Genomic DNA, 24,251 nt, shown 5'->3' with positions numbered 1-24,251 from the left:
CTGTAATCCCAGCACTTTGGGAGCATAAACCCGGGAGGCGGAGCTTGCAGTGAGCTGAGATCCGGCCACTGCACTCCAGCCTGGGCGACAGAGCGAGACTCAGTCTCAAAAAAAAAAAAAAAAAAAAAAAAAAAAAAAAAAAAACAGTGTACAGTGTGCAACTTCCAATGGTTTTTTTTTTGGGGGATGGAGTCTCTGTCGCCCAGGCTGGAGTGCAGTGGTGCGATCTCGGTTCACTGCAAGCTCCACCTCCCCGGTTCACGCCATTCTTCTGCCTCAGCCTCCCGAGTAGCTGGGACTACAGGCACCCGCCACCACACCCGGCTAATTTTTTTGTACTTTTAGTAGAGATGGGGTTTCACTGGGTTAGCCAGGATGGTCTGGATCTCCTGACCTCATGATCTGCCTGCCTCAGCCTCCCAAAGTGCTGGGATTACAGGCGTGAGCTACCGCGTCCGGCCGCAACTTCCAATCTTTTTATCTGTTCTCTCCACCTTCAATTTAGCGTCATTCCAAAACCACACCCTTGCAAAGCTTTGTACTCCTCACCCCAGGTGATCTCCAGGCAGCTCAGATCTCTTTCCCACCTTTGCCCTGCACTGTTCCCCGGTACTTCCTCCTTTATTGTAGCATTCAACTCCCCAGCCAATCTGTACATCCCTCAGAGGCAGCGATCTGAAGTGGTTTTTGAATCCCAGAAAGGGTCTGCCATGGAGTTGGCAGTCATCACGGTAGATGGCGTATGATTTTGCTGAATTTTAAATAAAATGAAAACCACAAATTACATGATGCTTTTATTGACATTTGACAACTGGCCTAAATAAAAAGACTTTGACTCTAATACAAGTCCCCTTACTGATAATAGGCATGAAAGAGCACCATTCTTAAAATCTAAACTCTTTAAAATCGGTAACGGAATTCACTTAAGGAGCTTGAGGGCCGTGTTAAAAGGAGCCAGGTTTTCACAAGACCTCATCCACCTCTGCACATTGGCTGGCACTGTCACACTGCAGCCTCCGGTCTGCTGGAGCACAGACCACAGCACCACGTCTGCTACGGTGAGTTCATTCCCGGCGAGCCAAGGGCTCTTCCCAAGAGCTGAGTTCATAGAACGGAAAACAGCGGCTTTTTCTTTACTGCTTCCCTCTTTTAACTGAAAAATCGCGATATCTACCCAGCTATCTATAAGGGTTGCGTTGACAGCATTATGCTTCTGGCCAAACAGAGAGAACAAGAAACGTGCAATGTTCCCTTCTCCTTCGATGGGGCACATCGTCTGGATGCTGAATTTCATCTGCGTCTTCGGCACTGAAAAGAAAAAACACACGCAAGGTAGCATCACCAGAGCAGCCGTGTGAGGGAAGTACTCGCACAATGGGGAAGGGGACAGTCACCGAACACCACAGACTGATGACACGCGAAAGGGTGTTTTCAAGAAGAACATCACATTTTCAGTCAGTCTCTTAAGATGCTTAATACTGAAAAAGGTTTAAGTGCAAACTATGTTAAAAAAGTAACCAGGCCGGGCGTGGTGGCTCAAGCCTGTAATCTCAGCACTTTGGGAGGCCAAGACGGGTGGATCACGAGGTCAGGAGATCGAGACCATCCTGGCTAACACAGTGAAACCCCGTCTCTACTAAAAATACAAAAACTTAGCCGGGCGAGGTGGCAGGCGCCTGTAGTCCCAGCTACTCGGGAGGCTGAGGCAGGAGAATGGCGTGAACCCGGGAGGCGGAGCTTGCAGTGAGCTGAGATCCGGCCACTGCACTCCAGCCTGGGTGACAGAGCGAGACTCAGTCTCAAAAAAAAAAAAAAAAAGTAACCAAAGAGCCATTCCTGGTATTTGATTATGACAGTTCTGAAGCTGGAAGGGACCTCAGACCACCTGCTCCAATCCCTGCTGCCTAAGGATTTGGGGGCTGAGGGCTGGAAACCCAGGAGTTGCATCTCCCAGGCTCTTGGCCTCATAATCGCTTTCTGTGAGGCTGAGGACAGTTAAGGTATGAATGACATGAACTCGCTTCCTTCCATATCAGCATAACCAGAAGGGGCATACATCCGTGGGATAGTGAGTACATGACATCCTATCTTTATGTGGCCATATGAGAAGATAATTTCAATGTCCCTATGATAGTAAGTTCTAGAATGTGAGGGCAAGATGGCTGTGATAGCCATGACTCCCCTGCTTTGCCTGGTTGGACAGAACCCCCTTCCTCCAAGGCTCACAGTCCCAACTTGAGCTGTGTCTCACTCAGAGACCCTAAACTTTGCAGAGGAACAAGGGCATCTTTGCAGTGCTTCATCTCTGCTCCTTCTCTAGAACTACCCCACAGGCTTCTTAGACTTAGAATATCTGACCTGATGCAAATCGCTGTATGGCCGGTATGCCACACAATGTCCTAACCCCTTGCTGCCTCGTATCAAAACCATGTTGCACATATCATCATATAGTACAGCTGACCCTTGAACAGTGTGGGGGTTAGGGGCACTGACTCCCCACTGCTGTGCAGCGAAAATCCACATAAAACTTTTGACTCCTCCAAATCTTAAGCACTAACAGCCTACTACTGATGGGAAGCCTTACCTATGACAGTTGATTCACACACTTTGTATGGTCTATATATCATATGCTATATTCTTACGATAAACTTGAGAAAATGTTAAGAAAATAATAAGGATGCTGGGCATGGTGGCTCACACCTGTAGTCCCTGCTGCTTGGGAGGCTGAGGTGGGAGGATCACTTGAGCCCAGAAGGTTGAGGCTGTGGTGAGCTGTGACCGTACCACTGCATTCCAGCCTGGGTGACATAGCAAGACCCTGCCTCTTAAAAAGAAAAGGATAATGAATTTACTATTCATTAAGTTGAAGCGGATCATCTTAAAGGTCTTCATCCCACTGCCCATGTCGCTGAGGAAGAGGGGTTGGTCTTGCTGTCTTGGGTGGCAGCGGTAGAAAGGGAGGCAGGAAAGGAGGAGAGGCAAGCACGGTGTAGCTTTAGGGAAATACATCATAATTTGTCTGACTGTTTGCCTTTTGATTTCTCTAAAAATAGTTCCATGCAGCATGAACCCTTCCACCGTTTGCTTTAGTTTCACTGCTTGTATCATAGAAGACTCCAGGTCATAAAAGAAGTCAAAAGCAGCCTCGAATGATCAGAAGCCTTCTCCCAGACTGTCTAATGGAAATCTGTTTTCCAGCCTGGCTTCTCCTAGGTCTTCTTCCTCAACATCTGGCACTGGCTTGGAAACACTTCTCCCCATTAAGCTGTCTTATGTTAACTCTTCTGTGCAGTGTCTGTCAGCCCTTGAATTTCTCCAAGATCTGTACCCTGAAACTCTTCACCACCCACTTTTGCCCCATTTGTGATCTATTTCTTGGTTTCCTTGGCTGTCGTAGATCCTATGAAGTCACGCACATCTGGACACAGGTTTCTCCAGCAGGAATGTACTGTTTTACCGTGATGGCTTTCACAGCTTTGTATACAACGATGGCCTCTTCAATGATGTAATCCTTCCAGACTCTTCAAGATGTTCTATCAGGGTTCTCTCTCTTTTGCTTTTTGTTTTGAGATGGAGTCTTGCTCTGTCACCCAGGCTGGAGTGCAGTGGCACGATCTCAGTACAACCTCCACCTCCCGCGTTCAAGCAATTCTCCTGCCTCAGCCTCCCAAGTAGCTGGGATTACAGGCATGTCTAGCCAGGGTTCTCTTTCATAGCACTGACAATTCTTTCACAGAATACTGTGTGTAATGAGCCTCAAAGGTTCTTACGACTTTTTGATCCATGTTGTGTTAGGGGCAAGTAGATGGCTTTGACACCCTTGGTGTTAACTCATGGGGCTCTGAGTGACTGGAGCATTGAAGAACTTTCAAAGGCGTCCCTTACTGGCAAGGTACATCCTGACTTCAGGGACAAGGCATCAATGGAATTAATCCAGAAAAAGGGTTCTTGTCCAGGCGTTGTACCACCAAAAGACGAGCAGCTGTGTTTATCTTTTCCCGTGAAGTCTTGGGTGTTAGCAGCTTTACAGGTAAGAGCTCTCCTGATCATACACACAGCTGCACCTGCACGAAACAGGAGGGTTAGCCTAGCCCTCCCTGCCTTCAATTCTGGGACTCACTTCTCTTCTTTACTAATAAATGTCCTTTGTGGTTCCCCGCCCCCACCCCAGATTAGGGCAGTTTTGTCTGCATTAAAAACGTGTTGACACAGGTATCCTTTCTCCTCCATGATTTTCTTAATGGCATCTGGGAACTTGTCTGCTGCCTCTTGGTTAGCAGAAGCTGCTTCTCCTGTTATCTTGACATTTTTAAAAGCCAAACCTTTTCCTAAAATTATCAAACCATCGTTTGCTGGCATTAAACTCTCCAGCTTTAGATCTTTCACCTTCCTTTGGCTTCAAGTTGTCATATAATGACTTTGGTTTTTCTCAAATCATATGAGAGTCTATAGGTATGCCTTTCTAACAGGAATCCTGCACCCCACATAAAAGCTGCATTTTCTTTTCTTTTTTCTTTTGAGATGGAGTCTCACTCTGTAGCCCAGGCTGGAGTGTACTGGCACGATCTTGCCTCACTGCAACCTCTGCCTCCTGGGTTCAAGCGATTCTCCTGTCTCAGTCTCCCGAGTAGCTGGGACTACAGGTGAAAGTCACCATGCCGGGCTCATTTTTGTGCTTTTAGTAGAGATGGGGTTTCACCGTATTGGTCAGGCTGGTCTCGAACTCCTGATCTCAGGTGATCCACCCACCTTGGCCTCCCAAAGTGCTGGGATTACAGGAATGAACCACCGTACCCGGCCAAAAGCTACATTTTCAATACAAGATAAATAGGTATTTTGCAAAAAGTGCAAGGTTTTTGCACCTCCTGGTGCAGCTATAGTGATGCCTTCATGAATTTCCCTTTTTTTTTTTTTTTGAGACGGAGTCTTGCTGTGTCACCAGGCTGGAGTGCAGTGGTGCAATCTCGGCTCACTGCAACCTCCACCTCCCAGGTTTAAGTGATCCTCCTGCCTCAGCCTCCTGAGTAGCTGGGACTACAGCCACACACCACCAAGCCCAGCTAATTTTTGTATTTTTAGTAGAGACAGGGTTTCACCATGTTGGCCAGGATGATCTTGATCTCGACCTCGTGATCTGCCTGCCTTGGCCTCCCAAAGTGCTGGGATTACAGGCGTAAGCCACTGTGCCTGACCGAAAATTTCCCTTTTTTTAAAACAATGGTTCTTACACTGAATTCATTTATCTTGAAGAGGCAGCTGCAGACCTCTGGTACATATCAAGCAATTCAACTTTTTCATGTAATATCATGGCTTTTCTCTGCTTCTTGGGAGCACTTTCAGTATCACAAGAGACACTTTGTAAGTGCCCTACAGTGTTAGTCAAGGTTTATGGCAATGCACGATGGAAACATACCCAAAACATGATGAAAAATACCCAAGAACCTCAAGAGATCACTTTTTTTTTGAGACGGAGTCTCGCTCTGTCGCCCAGGCTGGAGTGCTGTAGTGCAATCTCGGCTCACTGCAAGCTCCGCCTCCCAGGTTCATGCCATTCTCCTGCCTCAGCCTCCTGAGCAGCTGGGACCACAGGCGCCCGCCACCACGCCCGGCTAATTTTTTTTGTATTTTTTAGTAGAGACGGGGTTTCACCGTGTTAGCCAGGATGGTCTCGATCTCCTGACCTCGTGATCCACCCGCCTTGGCCTCCCAAGAGATCGCTTTTGACTGCAACATGCAATTTCCTGGAGAGGTGAATTAGCTGCTCACACCGAGATGACTGGTGTCACGGGGTGTCTGAAGCAGAATGAAGCAGACACTCCCCACGCTTGAGGCGGCTGTTAAATTATTCCAGCAGTACAGTATGTTTGTTCTACAGTTAATGTTACGCAGTTGGGATTTCATGCTCATCTTCACGTTTGTTTACATTTCTCTCAACTGCAGGTGGTGCCATGTATAGTGTGTGTGTAAGTTTTGATACATTTTAACTTCTTAAAATAGATTTGTGTACATTTTGTGGTAGCAAATTAAATAGACTAGTATGTAAATATTTTATGCCTCATAGCTTTTTCTTGTTTTGATATTTTTCTTTCTTTTTTTTTTTTTTTTTGAGATGGAGTCTTGTTCTGTCGCCCAGGCTGGAGTACAATGGCATGATCTTGGCTGGCTGCAACCTCCACCTCCTGGGTTCAAGAGATTCTCCTGCCTCCACCTCCCGAGTAGCTGGGATTACAGGTACCCGCTACCACACCTGGCTAAGTTTTGTATTTTTAGTAGAGACGGGGTTTCACCATGTTGGTCAGGTTGGTCTCGAACTCCTGACCTTGTGATCCGCCTGCCTTGACCTTACAAAGAGCTGGGATTACAGGCGTGAGCCACTGCGCACAGCCTTGATTTGATATTTCTAGGCTATGTGGTTTGTCTGCCAGTATTTTCAAATTGTTGCAAATCTCCAAAAAATTTTCCAAGATAGTTATTTGAAAAAAAATCCACGAGGCCCAGGCACGGTGGCTCACGCCTGTAATTCCAGCACTTTGGGAGGCCAAGGCAGGTGGATCACGAGGTCAGGAGTTTGAGACCAGCCTGACCAACGTGGTGAAACCGTCTCTACTAAAAACATGAAAAAAATTAGCTGGGCATGGTGGCACGCGCCTATAATGCCTGCTACTCAGGAGGCTGAGGCAGGAGAATCGCTTGAACCCAGAGGTGGAAGTTGCAGTGAGCCAAGATTGTGCCACTGCACTTCAGCCTGGGTGACACAGCGAGACTCTGTCTCAAAAAGAAAAGAAAAGAAAAGAAAAAAATCCACATGTAAATGGACTCATGCAGGTCAAACTCGTGGTGTTCAAGGGGCAGCTGTGTGTAAGTCTGACTCAGTCCCATCTACTTACCATTCTTCCAAATTAAAGTGAATCCCAGCTGATACTCTTGGCGGGGCTGTTTTTTATTCTGTTCTCCAAAGCACTTGAGAAGGTTTTCAGGCACACTCTTGACTGAGGAGTGCGTGTGCACCGTGGACAGGACCCTGAAGTGCTCACAGAGCAGCCTGTGCAGCACAAGCAGGGAGAGGGGAGGGGAGGCCGGGTTCGCGTTGATCACGATGTCTTTCAGCGCCCCATAATCCTGGGGAAAGAGCAAGACAATGTACGAATAACAGTAATCAGAGAGTGCCACTGTGCCGGGTGCGAGTCTAAGAACCTAACTAGGGTTATCTGACTCCTCCACTTCCATGAAGAAGGCACTAGCATCTTCTGCAGGTTGCAGCCAGTAACTTCTCCAAGGCCACTCGCTCAGGATGGAGTGGAGCTGGGATATGAGCTGACTCCACCCCCTTATCCCCAACGAATAAAAAGTTGACTCCACTGTCAAATAAAACAGCGTATCAGAAATGACACTCTTTTTTTTTTTTGGAGACAGAGTCTCACTCTGTCACACAGGCTGGAGTACAGTAGATGATCTCTGCTCCCTGCAACCTCTGCCTCCCCAGGTTCAAGTGATTCTCCTGCCTCAGCTTCCTGAGTGGCTGGGACTACAGGTGCCTGCCACCACGCCCGGCTAATTTTTTTTTTTAATTATTTTTAGTAGAGATGGGGTTTTGCCATGTTGCCCAGGCTGTTCTCAAACTCCTGACCTCAAATGACCTGTCTGTCTTGGCCTCCCAAAGTGCTGGTATTACAGATGGGAGCCATGGTGCCTGGCCTAGGAATGACACTTCTTTTTTTTTTTTTTTTTTTTTTTTTTTTTGAGACGGAGTCTTGCTCTGTCGCCCAGGCTGGAGTGCAGTGGCATGATCTCAGCTCACTGCAAGCTCTGCCTCCCGGGTTTATGTCATTCTCCTGCCTCAGCCTCCCAAGTAGCTGGGACTACAGGCGCCCGCCACCTCGCCCGGCTAGTTTTAAAAAATTTTTTAGTAGAGATGGGGTTTCACCATGTTAGCCAGGATGGTCTCGATCTCCTGATCTCGTGATCCGCCTGTCTCGGCCTCCCAAAGTGCTGGGATTACAGGCTTGAGCCACCGCGCCCGGCCAGGAATGACAGTTCTATTTGTCCCTTTTAACCTGCAATTATTTCAGCTACTGAATCTTTCCAACAGCTGACCACAGCCAATTTGTGTTAAGATGTTTCCATGAAGAACCCCTTAAGAAGGGGTGTTGGCTCAAGGTATCATTGGTGATGAGAGATGGGGAGATTCTAACATACTAGGTGTTAACTGAAGTGCTCAGACTCATAGCCTTGTTTTTTCCCACTGGGTAACCCTCCTCAGTGCCAGTGGCCCATGGGTACAGAGGCCAAGCAATGGTTCAGGGCCACAGTTTACTCTGGCATGGGGTACTATGAGAGGTCCAGGGGGATGGGCCTGTTATAAATCCAAACCCAGGCATGACAGCCTTTTTAGATAAAGACTTTCTTATTTCTTCTACACTTTCACTTGTAATAACGAATGCACTGATGTGAACACTCACAGCCAAACTCCTTGGCTTTCTGTACCCCGCCTGCCACTCCTGACCAATGTCCCCCACGTCAGCCTACGCGGAATGCCTTGCAGTTCCCTGAACATATTGTATTACTTGACACTGGGTCTTCTGAGGTATCAGAATTCATCTTGAGCACCACGTGCTCTGAGACGCCTCCCCAGCACCCTGAGAAATGACTGTTATGGCTGCTCATGCTCAAAAACTCATCTGCTAGGCTCCGGCTCCCTGAGGGCCTGGTTGCGCCTCATCTGAGTCCTCAGTGCATGCCAACAAGTACTGGATGAATGAGGGAGCAGTGGAAGGAATACATGAATGCAGAGGTACTGAGGTTACCAAATATCCCAGCCCTGGGTGAGACACCACAATGCTTGCATTTTTTAGGGCTTTTAAGTCGTGCTATTCTATCACCCATTCTAGAGGAGGCTATTGGTAGGGATTCTTGGGACAAACCCTTTTTGCATCCTCAAATAAATACCACTTCGTTGTAACAAACGAGATGGTCTTTCTTTGCATATCAGATTCTCCCCTAAATTAGCTGAAGCCTGTAAACTTCAATCATGAGAGCCGGCTGATGCAACTTACTTGTAATACAGCAAACTGAATTCAAGCAAAATGCACTTGAAATACGAGACTATGACTGGCCTGAGCAATACATTTCAAAAGGACGGGTAGGATTTTTGTGCTTGGGCAGTCACGGTTCTGAAAGTTGGCCTGCTATCAAAGAGAGTCTGGGCTGCCTCTGCTGAACCTCTGGGGAACACTGAGCAAACAAGCTGAGATCTGTTCTTCCAGGGCTCGGAGGCTGCTGGACCCATGCCTGGACTGGCAGAGGCTGTAACTTTCCTCCACTCCTCCTCTGCCTACACATCCTCCCTGCCCTCTACTTGGTCTGAGAAGTCAAGAAGAGGCTTTAGAGCTTGTTTTGACTTCACTCCTGCCTTGGGAATCTGTTCTGTGCAAAGGCACACTCATTTAGAGGAGAAAAAAAATATGAATATGCTCTTGGCTCTGCCTTTGAAAATTAGAAAGCTAAGCCTTTTTTTTTTTTTTTTTTTTTTTTTTGAGACGGAGTCTCGCTCTGTTGCGCAGGCTGGAGTGCAGTGGCGCGATCTCCGCTCACTGCAAGCTCTGCCTCCCGGGTTCACGCCATTCTTCTGCCTCAGCCTTCTGAGTAGCTGGGACTACAGGCGCCCGCCACCATGCCCAGCTAATTTTTTGTATTTTAGTAGAGATGTGGTTTCACCATGTTAGCCAGGACGGTCTGGATCTCCTGACCTCGTGATCCGCCTGCCTCTGCCTCCCAAAGTGCTGGGATTACAGGCGTGAGCCACCGTGCCCGCCCTGAAAGCTAAGGCTTTAATCACAGTAGCACAATTTCCCTGTACTAACCACTCAGCACCTACTAACATTTCAGCTTTCAAAACGAACTTACCTTCCCAAGCACTGAATTCAAGTCCAGCACATTGGTGGTTAAGGTCGTGGGCTCATCCGCTTGGATTATGTTGGTTACATCCAAGTCTGCATCTGGTGTTTGAATCATCTTGGAGAGACCATCAACTGCAGCTTTCAACTCATACAGACGTTTTAAAATATCATCTTGGCGGGACTCAAGAGCTTGCAGAGATGGGTTAGACTCTTCCTAAACAAACCAACAGCCAAATGTTCATTTCCTCTCCCATCAGAACAGTGTTGTTTAAGTTTGATCACTTGTCTTACTTTGCCATGCACTCATCAAACCTCCCACCCTTTAAAAGAAGACATTATGGGCTGGGTGTGGTGGTTCACACCTGTAATCCCAGCACTTTGGGAGGTCTAGGTAGGCAGATCATCTGAGGTCAGGAGTTCAAGACCAGCTTGGCCAACATGGTGAAACCCTGTCTCTACTAGAAATACAAAAATTAGCTGGGCGTGCCTATAATCCCAGCTACTCGGGAGGCTGAGGCAGGAGAATCGCTTGAATCCAGGAGGTAGAGGTTGCAGTGAGCCGAGATCACACCACTGCACTCCAGCCTGGGTGATAGAGCAAGACTCTGTCTCAAAAAAAAAACAAAAATAAAAACAACAAAAAAAACTTAAATAAAAGTTGTGGCTGAAAGCCACTCTGAAATTGTATGGTTCCGATTTCACGTAATTTAGTCTAAGAACAGGGAAAGATATAAAATGAACACAATTTTTAGTTCTTTGTTCTTAACTAAGAATACTTTGCTTAAATAAGTAGCAATGAGAATGTAACTCAGTAATTTATACAAATAGGGAAAAGGGAACACGGGTTGAAACAGTTTTTTAGCTTGGAAGCATACCCATGGAGCTAATCAATTCCCCAAATCATTTTCTTGGCTTTTCTTTTGTCCTGGAGACAGGGTCTCACTCTGTTGCCCAGGCTGGAGTGCAATAGTGTGATCATGGCCCACTGCAGCCTCGACTTCCTGGGCTCAACTGATCCTCCTGCCTTAGTCTCCTGAGTGCCTGGGACTACAGGTGTGCACCACCAAGCCTGGCTAATTTTTAATTTTTTTTTTGTAGAGACAAAGAACTGTGCTATGTTGCTCAGGCTGGTCTCAAACTCCTGTCCTCAAGCCATCCTCCCACCTCAGCTCCCAAAGTGCTGGGAAGACAGACGTGAGCCACCATGCCCAGCCAGGCCACCATTTTTCACCTAGCCTATTCCACCTTGCACCTATTCTAGTTCACCCTGCAATCCATCCTTTAAGATGGCAGCTAGAAAGATTTTTAAAAGAAACTCAGGGCTAGGCGCAGTGACTCATGCCTGTAGTCCTAACACTTTGGGAGGCCGAGGCGGGCAGATCACCTGAGGTCAGGAGTTTGAGACCAGCCTGGCCAATATTGTGAAACCCCTGTCTCTACTAAAAGTACAAAAAATATAGCTGGGTGTGGTGTGGGTGCCTGTAATCCCAGCTACTCAGGAGGCTGAGGCAGGAGAATTGCTTGAACCTGGGAGGCGGAGGTTGCAGTGAGCAGAGATCGCGCCACTGCACTCCACCCTGGGTGACAAGAGCGAGACTCCGTCTCAAAAAAAAAATTTCTGATATTGTCACTGTCTCCCCCTTGCTAACCTAGGTGCTTAGGATAAAATGTCAAACATTTAACATGGCTTCACAGACATCTTGTATCATTTGGCCTCTGGCTACCTTACCTCACCCAATTTCCTCCTTTGCTCTGTGCTCTAGCTACACTGTCCTACGAGTTCCTAAAACACCACGCTGGCTCGGACCACAGGATCTTCACGTGCCGTTTCCTCTATCTGCATTGCTCTTCCCTCTTCTCTTGTTTGCTTAACTCCTATTTACCCTCGGGCTTAATCAGCACTTTCTCACCTCTCCTAGTCTGCTGCTCTTATTTAAGATCAAACAGCAGAGCAATGTGAAGTCCACTGACTTCTGGGTGGAACAGAGTTCAGTATGCCAATTAAATTATTGGGTGCTGGCCGGGCATGGTGGCTCACACCTGTAAGCCCAGCACTTTGGAAGGGGCAGGCGGGTGGATCACTTGAGGTCAGGAGTTCAAGAGGACAGCATGATGAGACTCCATTTCTACTGAAACACAAAAATTAGCTGGGCTTGGTGGTGGGCACCTGTAGTCCCAGCTACTCAGAGGCTGAGGCAGGAGAATCACTTGGACTCAGGAGGTAGAGAGTGCAGTGAGCCGAGATCGCACCACTGCACTCTAGCCTGAGCAACAGGGCGACTCCATCTCAAAAAAAAAAAAAATTAGGTGCTGACTGAAAATAAATTTGAAAGCAAGATGTGTAACAGGGAGGGCTACTACCTGTGTAATATTCTGTTACTTAATGGTTAAGTCCTGAGTCATATTTCCAATCTCTCTTAACCAACCTATATCTGTACATTGTTTGTGTATAATTTCACAAATGGCAGTAGGGTGTCTGCTCCAACAGGGCCAAAAATGCACCTACTGGATTCAAAGCTCAGTCAGGGCCGGGCGCAGTGGCTCACGCCTGTAAACACAGCACTTTGTGAGGCCAAGGCAGGCAGATCACTTGAGGTCAGGAGATCAAGACCAGCCTGGCCAACATGGTGAAACCCAGTCTCTACCAAAAATACAAAAAATTAGTCGGCCGTGGTGGCGGGCACCTGCAATCCCAGCTACTGGCGAGGCTGAGGCAGGAGAATTGCTTGAACCCAGGAGACGGCGGCTGCAGTGAGCCAAGATCGCGACACTGCACTCCAGCCTGGGCGACAGAGCGAGATTCCGTCTCAAAAACAAAACAACTCAGTCAGGAATGAAGAATGTCTGAAGTACTATACGTGTAATGTGGCTTGTGATTTTTAAGCCCTGAGTGCAGCTTAATCTAGTCCTTCATGATCTGAGTAATACCAAAATGTTCAAGATCTGTTTTATGTCATTGGTGCCTTGTAATGTTGGCCTGCTGTTTTCCTTGCTGAGACTAGATTGTGATGTGGTATATTGTTTTTATCAATTTGTTTCAATTTATATGTATTTATAAACAGCTTATTCTTCATGTTGCTCTCCTTTACCCTGGAGATGCTTGATTGCTTTTCTTGAGACGGGGCTTCACTCCGTTGCCCAGGCTGGAGTGCAGGGGCCGATCACAGCTCAATGCAGCCCTGACCTCCTGGGATCAAGTGATCCTCCCACCTCAGCCTCCTGAGTAGCTGGAACTACAGGCACATGCTACCACACCTGGCTAAGTGTTGTACTTTTTGTAAAAATGGGGTTTCACCATGTTGCCCAGATTGGTTTTGAACTCCTAGGTTCAAGTGATCCTCCTGCCTTGGTCTCCCAAAGTGCTGGGATTACAGACGTGAACCACTGCGCCTGGCCAAGATGTTTTATTGCTAATTATTTGTACACATTGTTATCATCTCCTAGAAAAATTGCTGGAAAAGTGAGATTACGTGTCCTCTAAGTTGTAAGTTCGCAAAAGGCCACAAGAAGTTAGGCAGCAGACTTAAACACAAGTAAAACAGACTCTGCAAAACTTGGCCTTCAATGAAAGGTGACATTCTCCAACCTGGGTTGTCTTTCTGGTTTCATGGGACTGTGTAGTTGGAGGGTGACTGGGCCCTGTTTCCATGGCACTCTCTAGGTGCAGGGACCATTGAACCATGTCTGCTATTTCTGTCTTAGCTCTGTACTGAAATAACACGTTGTGTTACTGGGTTTCAAAAGAAAGTCCGTCCCTCCTGATCTAGGCAGAAAGCCATTAAAGAAAGCAGAAGGATAACAAGCAGTGGGAAAACAGACCAAAAAAGTTACCGATTCACCCATCTTGTGTCAGAATGGACAGGTCTGTTTCTCCTGCTGGAAACCTAGGATGTATGTTTGCAATGAGAAAAGAGTGAAAGACTTGAGCAGGTACATTACAAAAGAGCAATCACAGCGGCCAGTGAATATGAAAAGGTCCTCAACTTAGAGAAGTCTGGAGAAATCCAAACTAAAACTACCCTAGGATACCACGCTACACCCACCAGTTTTGGGCAGGGTGCAAATATCAGGAATTCTTCTACCCAGCCGGTGGGCGGTGAGCAAGTGTGTAAACCAGTATAACAACTCTGGAAAACAATTTAGTAGAGTGGAAAGCCAGGTGGGCCACTGAGCCAGGAGTCCCGTTCATTAGTACATACCCCATGCCTGCTGCTCTGTATAAGAATATTCACTACAGAATTGTTCATAGCAGGTTAAAATGGAAAACAATCCAGTGTCCCTGAGCAAGTAGGATGGATAAGTATATGGTGGAGAGCCATGCAATAGAACAGTATACTACAGAGAAGATGAATACTTCCGATGTTACAATAAAATGACTCCTAAAATAATGTCTACAAAAAAGAAGCCAGGGCTGGGCACCAGTGGCTCATGTTTGTAATCCCAGCACTTTGGGAGGCTGGGGTTAGAGGATCACTTGAGGCCAGGAGATCGAGACCACCTCCGTTCTTGATAACCACTTTTTAGGTAGAGATAGGGTGAGATCCCATCTCTACATTTAAAAAAAAAAAAAAGCCAGACACATCAGATTATATGCTGTATGCTTATATATATATATATCAATTGTTTAGGGGCCAGGTGCAGTGGCTCACGCCTGTAATCCCAGCACTTTGGGAGATTGAGGCGGGTGGATCGCTTGAGGTCAGGAGTTCGAGACCAGCCTGGCCAACATGGTGAAACCCCGTCTCTACTAAAAATACAAAAATTAGCCGGGTCCAGTGGACGATGCCTGTAATCTCAGCTACTCAGGAGGCTGAGGCGGGAGAATTGCTTGAACCGGGGAGGCAGGGGTTGCAGTGAGCTGAGATCACACTACTGCACTCCAGCCTGGGCGACAGAGCAAGACTCCGTCTGAAAAAAACAAAAAAACCCAAAAAACCAGACTATATTGTTTAGGGATAAATACTGAGTTGACAAAATAATAGAGACAAGCAGGACATAATTACCATAAAAAATCAAGACCTGGGGTTGGGGGTGGGGAGGGAAGGTTGAAGTGGAAAGAATGGAGGGGTGACAATGTGTGTCAACCTGGGCCGTCGTGACCCTGGGGTTCGCTTTGTAATTCCTGAAAATGAGCATTTATGTGCTATTCACTTTTCAGAAGGTAGAATCTCTGAACTAAAATGTTTAAGCAACCATATATATATAAAAAAAGGACAGATTTTTATTTTAATTAAAACATTTAATTTTTTTTTTAAATTTTTTGAGACGGAGTCTTGCTGTGTCGCCCAGGCTGGAGTGCAGTGGCCGGATCTCAGCTCACTGCAAGCTCCGCCTCCTGGGTTCACGCCATTCTCCTGCCTCAGCCTCCCGAGTAGCTAGGACTACAGGTGCCCGCCACCTCGCCTGGCTAGTTTTTTGTAGTTTTTAGTAGAGACAGGGTTTCACCGTGTTAGCCAGGATGGTCTCGATCTACTGACCTCGTGATCCACCCGTCTCGACCTCCCAAAGTGCTGGGATTACAGGCTTGAGCCACCGCGCCCGGCCTAATTAAAACATTTAAAAAATAGAGACAAGGGTCTCGCCATGTTGCTCAGGCTGGTCTCAAACTCTTGGAGCTCAAGCGATTCTCCCACCTTGGTCTCCCAAAGCGCTGAGATTCCAGGCATGAACCACCGCGCGCGACCTGGAAAGATATATATATATATATATATTTTTTTTCTTTTTTTGAGACAGTTTCGCTTTTGTTGCCCAGGCTCGAGTGCCATGGCTCAATCTCAGCTCACTGCAAACCCCGCCTCCAGGGTTCAAACGATTCTCCTGCCTCAGCCTCCCGAGTAGCTGGGATTACAGGCGCCTGCCACCACACCCGGCTAATTTTTGTATTTTTAGTAGAGCCGAGGTTTCACCATGTTGGCCAGGCTGGTCTCGAACTCCTAACCTCAGGTGATCCGCCAGCCTCGGCCTCCCAAAGTGCTGGGATTACAGGCGTGAGCCACAGCGCCCGGCCTGGATAAATCCTTTAAAAGAGAAAAGTTTGGGTGAGTCCCTGGCTGGCCGGCACAGAAGCGGGGTGGGGCCGTGAAGCAGGTGGGATGCATTCGCTCCGGCCTGTGGGGACCTGGTCAGGCAGCCGGCCGCCGCGCGTGCGCACTGGGCGGGGGACCCCGCGCTCCTACCTGCACGTGGCCAGCGCCGAGCGCTGGGCCGCCGCTCCTGCAGTGCACGTTGGGGAGCCGGTACATGCAGGTGGGAAGCTCCACACGGAGAGGCGCGCCACCCCCGTGATAGGGCTTTACCTGGTACATCGGCATGGCGGAACCAAAGCAAGAGGGGCTAGCGCGTGCCAGACACCAACGCTCAAAAACCGTCAGAGGCCACGACGGAGGGCGGCCACCTCCCTTCTGACCCTGCTGCGGGCGTTCGGGAAAACGCAGTCTGGTGTGCTCTGATTGACCCAGGCTTTTTGACGTCATGGACTCGACCTTTGACAGAGCCAATAGGCGAAAAGGAGAGACGGGAAGTATTTTTGCCGCCCCGCCCGGAAAGGGTGGAGCACAACGTCGAAAGCAGCCAATGGGAGCCCCGGAGGCGGAGCGCCTGTGGGAGCCGTGGAGGGAACTTTCCCAGTCCCGAGGCGCAACCGGGGTTGCATCCATGGAGCGAGCTGAGAGCTCGAGGTGAGCCGGGCTCGCGGTCTCCCCTCTCGCGCGCCCTCTTTGACACCCACGGCGTTCCAGCCTCCCTGGAAATGCGGGAAACATGGCCGAGGGGCGTGGCGAAGCCGCCGCGTGGAGGCCCTGGAGCAGCGACCTCAGCGCCCGAGCGATCCGGTGCCCCTTGGGTGCGCCTTGAGGCCGAGGCAAGCTCCTTCGGGGTCCTGGGCTGCGGGTAAAGGATTCGGCCCTGTAAGGAGTTGGGTTCGGCCCGTCCCAGACAGGCTTTGCCCACATCCCATCACAGGGCCGTGGACTTGAAACCGGAGCGTGAAATCCGCATAGACTGAATGCATTTTCTTTCTACCTGTTCTCTCTCCACTTTTATTTTTATTTTTGTATTATTTAATTTTTAATTTTTTTTTTGTAGAGACGGGGATTTCGCTATGTTACCCAGGCTGGTCTCGAACTCCTGAGCTCAAGCAATCCGCCCGCCTCGGCACCCCAAAGTGCTGGAATTACAGGAGTGATGCACTGTGCCTGGCCTTTTTAAAAAATTGAGGTTGTTTTGGGGATGGTAGAGCGTCCAGACACATCCTAATTTGCATAGCCGCGCAGTTTTAAAAAATGCAATGCATTTCTACCTTTTAGAGTATGTGATTTCTGCCTGTTAGGGTATGTGATTTCTGGCTGGTAAGCTACACCGAATCTTGGCTAGCACAGTTGCATTCCGTGTCAGATTTGTAAACGCAAATTTGCTTTCTGTATTTAAATATATTAGATATATTTAGTTAACTACATTTAAATGTATTGAGACATTTAAATAAATCTGGGGTCTGTATCTAAATGCGCTCTCTCCTCAAAATAAATATCTGAAGTGGGCCGGGCCCGGTGGCTCACCCCTGTAATCCCAGCACTTTGGGAGGCCAAGGCGGGTGATTCATGAGGTCAGGAGTTCATGACCAGCCTTGCCAACATGGTGAAATACGGTTTCTACTAAAAATACAAAAATTAACCGGGCGTGGTGGCGGGAGCCTGTAATCCTAGCTACTTGGGAGGTTGAGGCAGGAGAATCTCTGGAACCCAGGAGGCGGAGGTTGCAGTGAGCTGAGATTGCACCACTGCAGTACCGCCTGGGCGACACAGCAAGACTCCGTCTCAAAAAAAAGAAAAAGTGGACCAGTAGCCTATAGTGTGTTGCCAAATAAACTTATTTTTAGAGATACTTCTTTCCATTTTCTGTGAGGTCATCTGCAGTTTCACATGGTAGACAGACTTGGGTGAGATTCTTAGCAGGGTAGAATGAAGAGTAAAGAGGTTTGTTTATTTCACAAGGGTTTATTGAAGGCCTACCATGTGTTAAATGCTGTAGGAAATACCCAGTGATTTCTCTTTCATGGAGGTTTCCTGCCTTCTCTTAACAAGTTATCAAACTGTTTACTGCAAATTGCTAAGTTAGTGAACACACAGGATACATTCTTTGGATGAGCAGACATTGGTTAGGCAGAGGAGGAAGAGGAGAGCAGTTTAGACAGAGACCTGCTTATACACTGTAGTGTCTAAAAGAGCTTGTGATGTTCAGGAAGCAATTGTTCAGTGTGGTACAATGTAGGGCACGGCCGGTTGCGGTGGCTCACGCCTGTAATCCTAGCACTTTGGGAGGCTGAGGCAAGCGGATCACCTGAGGTCAGGAGTTCAAGACCAGCCTGGCCAACATGGTGAAACCCGGTTTCTACTAAAAACACAAAAATTAGCCGGGTGTGATGGTGGGCGCCTGTAATCCCAGCTACTTGGGAGGCTGAGACAGGAGAATTGCTTGAACCTGGGAGACGGAGGTTGCAGTGAGCTAAGATCATGCCATTGCACTCCAGCCTGGGTAACAGAGTGAGACTCTGTCTCAAATAATAATAATAATAATAATAATAATATTAATGTAGGGGACTTGATGAAGGGAAAGGATTAGAGAGATTCTGAAAAGAAGGTAGTTTTGGGCGCAGTGAGGACTAGATTTTAAATTTCGTATAGTAGGAAGTGGGGCACTTGTAAATTTTTAAGCAGAAAAATTATTTGACCAGATCTGTGATTTCAAAAATAGCTCTGGTGATAGAGTGGAGGATGGATTGGAGCAGGGAATGAGGGGAGATGAAACCGTTATAAAACTCTTAAAGCTGGTACAGCAAGAACTTTGAGGGTCTTTGCTGAGACAGCAGCTGGCAGCTTCAATTTGGAGTAGGGTATCAAAGGCAACTGTGTATAAGGAATCGTTATATAACTGGTACCCAATTTCCGAGATGATTTTGACTTAAACATTGTGTATTTCCCAGCATACTGTTGGTTTTTCTAATTATGTGGGAAATTATGTTGCTTTCACTTTGTTTGTTTTTTTTTGCTCTGTCGCCCAGGCTGGAGTGCAATGCCGCAATCTCGGCTCACTGCAACTTCCGCCTCCCGGGTTTAAGCGATTCTCCTGCCTCAGCCTCCTGAATAGCTGGGATTACAGGTGCCCACCACCATGCCTGCCTAATTTTTTGTATTTTTAGTAGAGACGGGATTTCACCATGTTGGCCAGGCTGGTCTCGAACTCCTGACCTCAAGTGACCCACCCACCTCTGCCTCCCAAAGTGCTGGGATTACAGGCATGAGCCACGGCAGCCAGTCATCGTTTCACTTTTCAAGAAAGAAGACACCATTGTTGCCAAAGATTTTGGTAATTTGAGAGATACAATGTATGTTTTCTCCATGTGGATCCTAGTATAATTAGATAGTAAGGATGTGTTGAATTTGAAGTATCTATCCAGAAGTATTTTGGGTACATGTTTAAGGATTGTAAAACAGTGTTTCTATTTCTGGATATAATAAATGTATTTGCTAATATAATAAATGATTAGATTAGACCCATAAACTATTTACAGTGTTGAGTCATTTCCCACAGTGAAAATCAGGATGAAAATATATAGCTGAATATTTGCTTTGTTTCTTGTAACTGATTTCTTTAGTACAGAACCTGCTAAGGCCATCAAACCTATTGATCGGAAGTCAGTCCATCAGATTTGCTCTGGGCAGGTGGTACTGAGTCTAAGCACTGCAGTGAAGGAGTTAGTAGAAAACAGTCTGGATGCTGGTGCCACTAATATTGGTAAGTTTGGGAGAGTTTTAAGCCACAAGAAATGATCAGTGAATGTTGTAGTCAAGAAACATTTGTTATTGAAACACGACTGTCAAGTGTTGATGTAGTAATAAAGTATTATTTTTAAGTTAAAATTAGTACCTATTATGTGCCTAGTACTTAGCTAGGTAGTAATAATTGTGTTCTTATGGTGTGCCAGGCAGGTTTTATGCTAAGAATTACACAGACATATTTAATATGCAAAATAGCTAGGCGTGGTGTCCCATGCCTGTAATCCTAGCCCTTTGAGAGGCTGAGATGGCGGAATTGCTTGAGGCCAAGAGTTCAAGACCAACCTGGCCAACATGGTGAGACCTCATCTCTATTAAAAAATAAAGTAGGCCGGGCGTGGTGGCTCACGCCTGTAATCCCAGCGCTTTGGGAGGCCAAGACGAGTGGATACCTGAGGTCAGAAGTTCAAGACCAGACTGTCCGAAGTGGTAAAACTGTCTCTACTAAAAATACAAAAATTAGCTGGACCTGGTGGCAGAAGCCTGTAATCCCAGCTACTTGGGAGACTGAGGCACGAGAATTGCTTGAACCCGGGAGGCGGAGGTTGCAGTGAGCTGAGATCGTGCCACTGCACACCAGCCTGAGGACAGAGCAAGACTCCGTCTCAAAAACATAAAATAAAATAGGCCTGGAGTAGTGGCTCACATCTGTAATCCCAGCACTTTGGGAGGCTGAGGGGGGGGCTGATCATTTGAGGTCAGGAGTTCGAGACCAGCATAACCAACATGGTGAAACCCTGCCTCTACTAAAAATACAAAAATTAGCCAGATGTGGTGGTGCATGGCTGTAATCTCAGCTCCTCAGGAGGCTGAGGGAGGAGAATTGCTTGAACCTGAGAGGTGGAGGTTGCAGTGAGCCAAGATCATGCCACTGTACTCCAGCCTGGGTGATGAGCAAAACTCCATCTCAAAAAAAAAAAAAAAAGACAAGGAAAAAGAAAATAATAAAATAAAAAAACATAAAAAGTTAATCTGCAGAATAACTTTATGAGATAGAACTTTTTTTTTTTTTTTTTGAGACGGAGTCTCGCTTTGTCGCCCAGGCTGGAGTGCAGTGGCCGGATCTCAGCTCACTGCAAGCTCCGCCTCCCGGGTTTACGCCATTCTCCTGCCTCGCCCTCCCAAGTAGCTGGGACTACAGGCGCCCGCCACTTCTCTCGGCTAGTTTTTTGTATTTTTAGTAGAGACGGGGTTTCACCGTGTTAGCCAGGATGGTCTCGATCTCCTGACCTCGTGATCCGCCCGTCTCGGCCTCCCAAAGTGCTGGGATTACAGGCTTGAGCCACCGCGCCCGGCGAGATAGAACTTATTATCTCCATTTTACAGATGAGGAAATTAAGGGACAGTAAATTTCCTTCTTTTGAGATTATAAAGCTAATAAAATAGGATCCAGGAAGTCTGATTCCAGAACCCATTCTCTCTTTTTATTTTTGGAGGTGGAGTTTTGCTCTTGTTGCCCAGGCTGTAGTGCAATGGCACGATCTCGGCTCACTGCAACCTCCGCCTCCTGGGTTCAAGCGATTCTCCTGCCTCAGCTTCCCGAGTAGCAGGGATTACAGGCATGCACCACCAAGCCTGGCTAATTTTGTATTTTTAGTAGAGACAGAATTTCTCCATGTTGGTCAGGCTGGTCTCCAACTCCTGACCTCAGGTGATCTGCTCGCTTTGGCCTCCCAAAGTGCTGGGATTACAGGCATGATCCACTGTGCCCAGCCTCTGTTCTCTTTACTGGGTATGTTAAAATTATTTCTTTCAAAAGAAAAGGCTGGTCAAAGTGCAACGGTTTTACAACTAATTGATCACAACCAGTTACAGATTTTTTTTTTGTTCCTTTTCCACTCCAACTGCTTCACTTGACTAGCCTAGGGGAAAAAAAAAAAAAAAGAGGAAAGAAAGAAAAAGCTAAACTATTTAGTCTAGGCTAGTAAATAACCAGAAAGGACTTTATAAAAATGAAATATACAAAACGACACTAGTACATGTAACTAAAGGTATTGTTATGACTCTTACATTTGCATATGTTATAAATAATGTCAATGTAAAAACTTATAGCATGGGTCCATTTTTAATAAATATGTAAATATTTTAAATTTTCTAGATCTAAAGCTTAAGGACTATGGAGTGGATCTCATTGAAGTTTCAGACAATGGATGTGGGGTAGAAGAAGAAAACTTCGAAGGCTTAAGTAAGTTGACTTTTTCTGATCCTATTATAAAATAATTGGGCCACATGTCCCAGCATTGTGAGTAACACTGTCTTGGGAAACGCAAAAGCAGTTTTTTAAAGCCAGTTACTAGATACCATGTATATTTGTTGTTATAGCACTTGAGATATCTTAATCCTTACTTTACACTGTCTTTCAGCTCTGAAACATCACACATCTAAGATTCAAGAGTTTGCTGACCTAACTCAGGTTGAAACTTTTGGCTTTCGGGGGGAAGCTCTGAGCTCACTTTGTGCACTGAGGTGATACAATATTTTTATCCATTCACTTGACCCCTTAGAAAAACCTCTCTGAAAATTAATTGGAATCGTTATTCTTTACAATTTTCTATCTCAACATCTCAACTTCTAGCTTCTGAATTCTGCTTTGTCTCGCTGCCAGTGTAAGTCATAGTACTTCTGAAATGTGAGCAATAAATAAATGAAATGAAGCAAATAGTATTGTTTAAAAAAATGGTTACCCTTATTAAAACAATAACTTCTCAATTTTAACATAACATATAGATAATAAATGATAGTTACCATTGGTTTTCATTATCAGTTTTTTAGGGAAACATTTAACCAAAGCACTATTTAATTATAGCACAGATACTAAATTTTCATAATTATATACAAATATATATATGTATGTGTATATATGTGTGTGTGTGTATATATATATGTTTTTTTTAGAAAGAGTTTTGCTCTGTCACCCAGGCTGGAGTGCAGTGGCACAGTCTCGGCTCACTGCAATCTCTGCCTTCCAGGTTCAAGTGATTCTCGTGCCTGAGCCTCCTGAGGAGCTGGTACTATAGGCATGCACCACCACTCCTGGCTAATTTTTGTATTTTTAGTAGAGATGGGGTTTTGCCATGTTGCCCAGGCTGGTCTCGAACTCCTGGCCTCAAGTGATCTGCCCGCCTCGGCCTCCCAAAGTGCTGGAATAACAGGCATGAGCCACCGCACTCTGCCCTACATACACATTTTAATTATAATGTATTTTGGATTCTTTTAAAAAAATTTGTTCGAAGAGTAATAACAAAACAAATCTCCATTTGTGAATAAATGAATCTTGAGATCATTGACGGTTTTGCAGTTCAAGCTGAAAAACAAAATCAAAGCTCTTATCAAAACAAAGCATGTTTAGTGCTCTCTGTCTCACTGTCTTTTAGATGCCAAACCTTAGATTTTATGATGACTCCTCAACCGTTTAAATCTTGATGATCTCAAAGGGATCATCAGCTTTTTTTAGGAAAGTTTTGAGGGAAAAGCAAGCGAAGGAAAGAGGAGTCAGTGCCCAACATCATGGGCCTTTCACTGAACACACCATGCCTGGTATTCTCTCACAGCGACGTCACCATTTCCACCTGCCACGCATTGGCAAAGGTTGGGACTCGACTGGTGTTTGATCACAATGGAAAAATCATCCAGAAAGCCCCCTACCCCCGCCCCAGAGGGACCACAGTCAGCATCCAGCAGTTATTTTCTACACTACCTGTGCGCCATAAGGAATTTCAAAGGAATATTAAGAAGGTACAGCAAATTAATCCTGGTTTTCAAGAGTATTGGTTAATGCACGTGAGCAAAAGATTTACTAAAGATGTTTATTCTGCTGTTGATTCTCTTCCCGTAATTTACTGAGACATGATTTATTTGCATTTCTCATTAAAGACTTAACATTAAAGACTTTAGGATGATGTACTTTTTTCTTTTCATCACATAGTGTTTATTAGGCCTGGGCAACATAGTGAGACCCTGTCTCTATGAAAAATTAAAAAAAAAAAATTGACTGGGCATGGTGGCATGCACCTGTAGTATCTAGCTACTTGGGAGGCTGAAGTGGGAGGATCACTTGAGCCCAGGAACTCGAGGCTGCAGTGAGCTATGACTGCACCCCTGCACTTCAGACTGGGAGACAGAGTAAGACCTTGTCTGGAAAAATATATATACGTATATATTTATTTTTTATTTTTATCTTTTTTTGAGATGGAGTATCACGTTGGTGCCCTGGCTGGAGTACCGTGGCCAATCTCGGTTCATTACAACCTCCACCTCCCGAGTTCAAGCGATTCTCCTGCCTCAGCCTTCTGAGTAACTGGGATTACAGGCGTGTGCCACCACGCCTGGCTAATTTTTGTATTTTTAGTAGAGACGGAGTTTCACCGTGTCGGCCAGACTGGTCTGGAATTCCTGACCTCAGGTAATCCACCCACCTCGGCTTCTCAAAGTGCTGGGATTACAGGCGTGAGCCACCAGGCCTGGCCTTATGTACTTACATTTTAATAAGAATATTTCTTGGCCAGGCGCCGTGGCTCATGCCTGT

General features: G+C 46.4%; 2 protein-coding genes and 1 non-coding gene across 5 annotated transcripts in view; 1 reads left to right on the top strand and 2 right to left on the bottom strand.

Annotated features, from left to right (window-relative positions):
* Positions 1-781: 781 nt before the first annotated feature.
* On the bottom strand, positions 782-16,395 carry AIMP2 (aminoacyl tRNA synthetase complex interacting multifunctional protein 2). Of its 3 annotated transcripts, XM_021933292.1 has the most exons (5): positions 16,073-16,395; positions 9,904-10,110; positions 6,888-7,119; positions 3,886-4,064; positions 782-1,308 (listed from the first exon to the last, which is right to left on the bottom strand). In XM_021933292.1, exons 1-5 carry the CDS (start codon positions 16,367-16,369, stop codon positions 1,291-1,293), a joined length of 933 nt encoding a protein of 310 aa, XP_021788984.1. In that variant the 5' UTR covers positions 16,370-16,395; the 3' UTR covers positions 782-1,290. The 3 variants fall into 3 exon arrangements, with proteins under 3 accessions (XP_021788984.1, XP_009197150.2, XP_009197151.1); XM_009198886.3 differs by lacking the exon at positions 3,886-4,064; XM_009198887.2 differs by lacking the exon at positions 3,886-4,064 and having other exon boundaries at positions 16,193-16,314.
* Positions 8,241-8,376, bottom strand: LOC116274778. Its single transcript, XR_004183553.1, has one exon. It is a non-coding gene; the product is annotated as a small nucleolar RNA SNORA42/SNORA80 family (small nucleolar RNA).
* PMS2 (PMS1 homolog 2, mismatch repair system component) overlaps positions 16,336-24,251 on the top strand; it is a 31,621-nt gene continuing 23,705 nt past the window's right edge. The window contains 5 exon segments of the mRNA XM_031665619.1: positions 16,336-16,573; positions 19,546-19,685; positions 21,825-21,911; positions 22,090-22,192; positions 23,278-23,461. Of these exon segments, the coding sequence (XP_031521479.1) occupies positions 16,368-16,573; positions 19,546-19,685; positions 21,825-21,911; positions 22,090-22,192; positions 23,278-23,461 (720 nt within the window). The 5' untranslated portion in view covers positions 16,336-16,367.

This window comes from Papio anubis, chromosome 4 (genome assembly GCF_008728515.1).
Source record: "Papio anubis isolate 15944 chromosome 4, Panubis1.0, whole genome shotgun sequence".
NCBI classification, from domain to species: domain Eukaryota; kingdom Metazoa; phylum Chordata; class Mammalia; order Primates; family Cercopithecidae; genus Papio; species Papio anubis.
Note: the sequence above shows the minus strand (reverse complement) of the source record. Positions and strands in the feature narration are given on the sequence as shown.

Excerpts from the sequence above, each read along its gene's own strand:
- AIMP2 (XM_009198886.3), bottom strand. The coding sequence starts at position 16,369 with ATGACGTCAAAAAGCCTGGGTCAATCAGAGCACACCAGACTGCGTTTT. Across the intron at positions 7,120-9,903 it reads TGAATTCAGTGCTTGGGAAG|GATTATGGGGCGCTGAAAGA; the intron begins GTAAGTTCGTTT and ends CTCTTTCCCCAG. Across the intron at positions 1,309-6,887 it reads CACTTTAATTTGGAAGAATG|TGCCGAAGACGCAGATGAAA; the intron begins GTAAGTAGATGG and ends TTTTCTTTTCAG.